We start from the raw sequence: 2,036 nt of genomic DNA, 5'->3' as shown, positions 1-2,036 counted from the left end.
CGAAACATATAGAGATACATTACCATTTTGTACATGGAAATGTAAAAGAGAAACTGATAGATGTTTGTAAAATCGACTCAAGTAAAAATGTTGCGGATATCTGTACTAAGGCATTATGTAAGGAGAAGTTTGAAAATTTCAGAAGGCAATTGAATGTAATATGAAACGAATGAGTGTAGTTAAATATACAATATAAATGTAAGGAGGCGTATTGAGATATAATGTAATATGATACATGTATATTGTATGAAGCAGAAGGGAATACGTAGGAGCCCCCTCCTTACGGTGTGGATATGCTTGCTGCGTGAATGCGCGAGACTCCGAAATTGTGCGACTCTATTGCGCATCCTTTGTTCTGTTTTACTTTCTGGTTTGAACCGTCGCCGTTAAGACACGTGATGTAATTAGTAGACGTTATTATATCTTTAATATATAATAAAGTATTGTGTAAAAGAAGTCCTCTCAATTTATTTAATCTCAACACCGTTAACAGCTCGCAACGCGACAAGAAATGCCCTTTTGCCGGGCAATGAACACAAGGAAATAACTTGCCTTATTGGCGACTTCCAAATACAATTCTCAATGAATAATTTTCGCGATTTAACAATTTAATATTCGCAATTTGAATCTTCTTCGCGACTAGAAATTCCCTTGAGCCGGGATAGCAACTGAATAGAAAATTATCAGCCTTATTCGCTATTTGAAATGACAATTTTAACTTTACACGATTCGCAATCTCACGCGAAAGACAGCGGGACTCATACGTGCTTACTGGATCGAGCCCAGACGTAGAGTGATTAATCTGCTGCTCGCATCGACCTCCTTCGATCGCAATTAAGAGGGGATCGATGCGCACGCAGCCTCTTATCTATATCGATCGCTCCCGCGATCCTTGTCTATGACGAGATGACACATGACGTCATAAACGTCGCAATAGGGATCGACATAGATTCGCGCGATGTTTTGATGTGTAAGCAGTACGGTTACAACCTATCGTCTTTACTTACCTGGATTTCTGTGTTATACCTGTTCCTATACTCACCTGTACCTATACTTACCAGTATTTATACCTATTTACTGATATTCTATACTTACCAGTACCTATTGTCCATACTTACCTTTCCTATACATACTTATTTATACCTACATCTACATACCTGTTTCTATCGATATTATTTATCGATTTCATTTTTTACCTGATTTTACCGATATTTTATACCTACCTTTATCCACTGATATTTATTTATACTTACCTGTATTTACTGATTATCTCCTTAATAGAAATTTTACACGTATAGCAAATGATGCCACCTTTAACAAACAATAAGGACAGCAAGAAATTTAAGATCCTACAGATTAATTTAAACCATTGCAGGATGGCTCAGGACCTGATCGCACATGCCGCAACTCAATACGAAGCCGACATCGTTATTATTGCCGAACCATGGTCACCTCTCTCCAGCTGGTTTAACGACGGGCACAAAAATTCTTCAATCTGGATCCCTCAAGGCACTCAAGGCGTGTTTAATAATATTAGAAGTATATACACCGGTAAGGGCATTGTGGCAGTTCAACTGGACACCTACATCGTCACGGCCTGCTACTTTTCTCCAAATATAACAACAGAGGCCTACGAGGATAGAATCTCAGAGCTGGAAAGATTCCTGGGAACAGTTGACGTAAGTAGATGCATCATCGCTGGTGATTTAATGCAAAATCCCCTGCATGGGGCTCTGCATCACTGGACACTCATGGAGGTATAATCATGGAGCTTTGCAATAGCTCAGAACTGATCCCTACCATCAGCCAAGGTACTTTCACATTTGAACGAAATGGCAGTAAGTCTCTGATCGATTTTATGATGTGCGGCAAGTACATGTCGGAATGCATAAACACTAGCCATATTCTGGACGAATTTACAGCTTCCGACCACCGTTACCTACTACACGAATTCTGTATGCAGGAACCTAAAAAGGCTAAACACTATACAGCGAAAAGGAAACTAAATACAAAGGAGTTCACCGAGATGTATAACC

At 39.3% G+C, this 2,036-nt stretch overlaps 1 protein-coding gene across 1 annotated transcript; it reads left to right on the top strand.

The window, feature by feature from the left end:
* The first annotated feature begins 1,304 nt into the window (after nucleotides 1–1,304).
* Nucleotides 1,305–1,763, top strand: LOC143219888 (uncharacterized). Its single transcript, XM_076445695.1, has one exon. The coding sequence runs from the start codon at nucleotides 1,305–1,307 to the stop codon at nucleotides 1,761–1,763; it is 459 nt and encodes a 152-aa protein (XP_076301810.1).
* Nucleotides 1,764–2,036: the final 273 nt, after the last annotated feature.

This window comes from Lasioglossum baleicum, unplaced genomic scaffold, assembly GCF_051020765.1.
Source record: "Lasioglossum baleicum unplaced genomic scaffold, iyLasBale1 scaffold0088, whole genome shotgun sequence".
Lineage (NCBI taxonomy): Eukaryota > Metazoa > Arthropoda > Insecta > Hymenoptera > Halictidae > Lasioglossum > Lasioglossum baleicum.
This window is presented reverse-complemented; position numbering and strand designations above follow the sequence as displayed.

What these genes read in the sequence shown, in the direction of transcription:
- LOC143219888 (XM_076445695.1), top strand. Translation starts at nt 1,305, where the DNA reads ATGCCACCTTTAACAAACAATAAGGACAGCAAGAAATTTAAGATCCTA.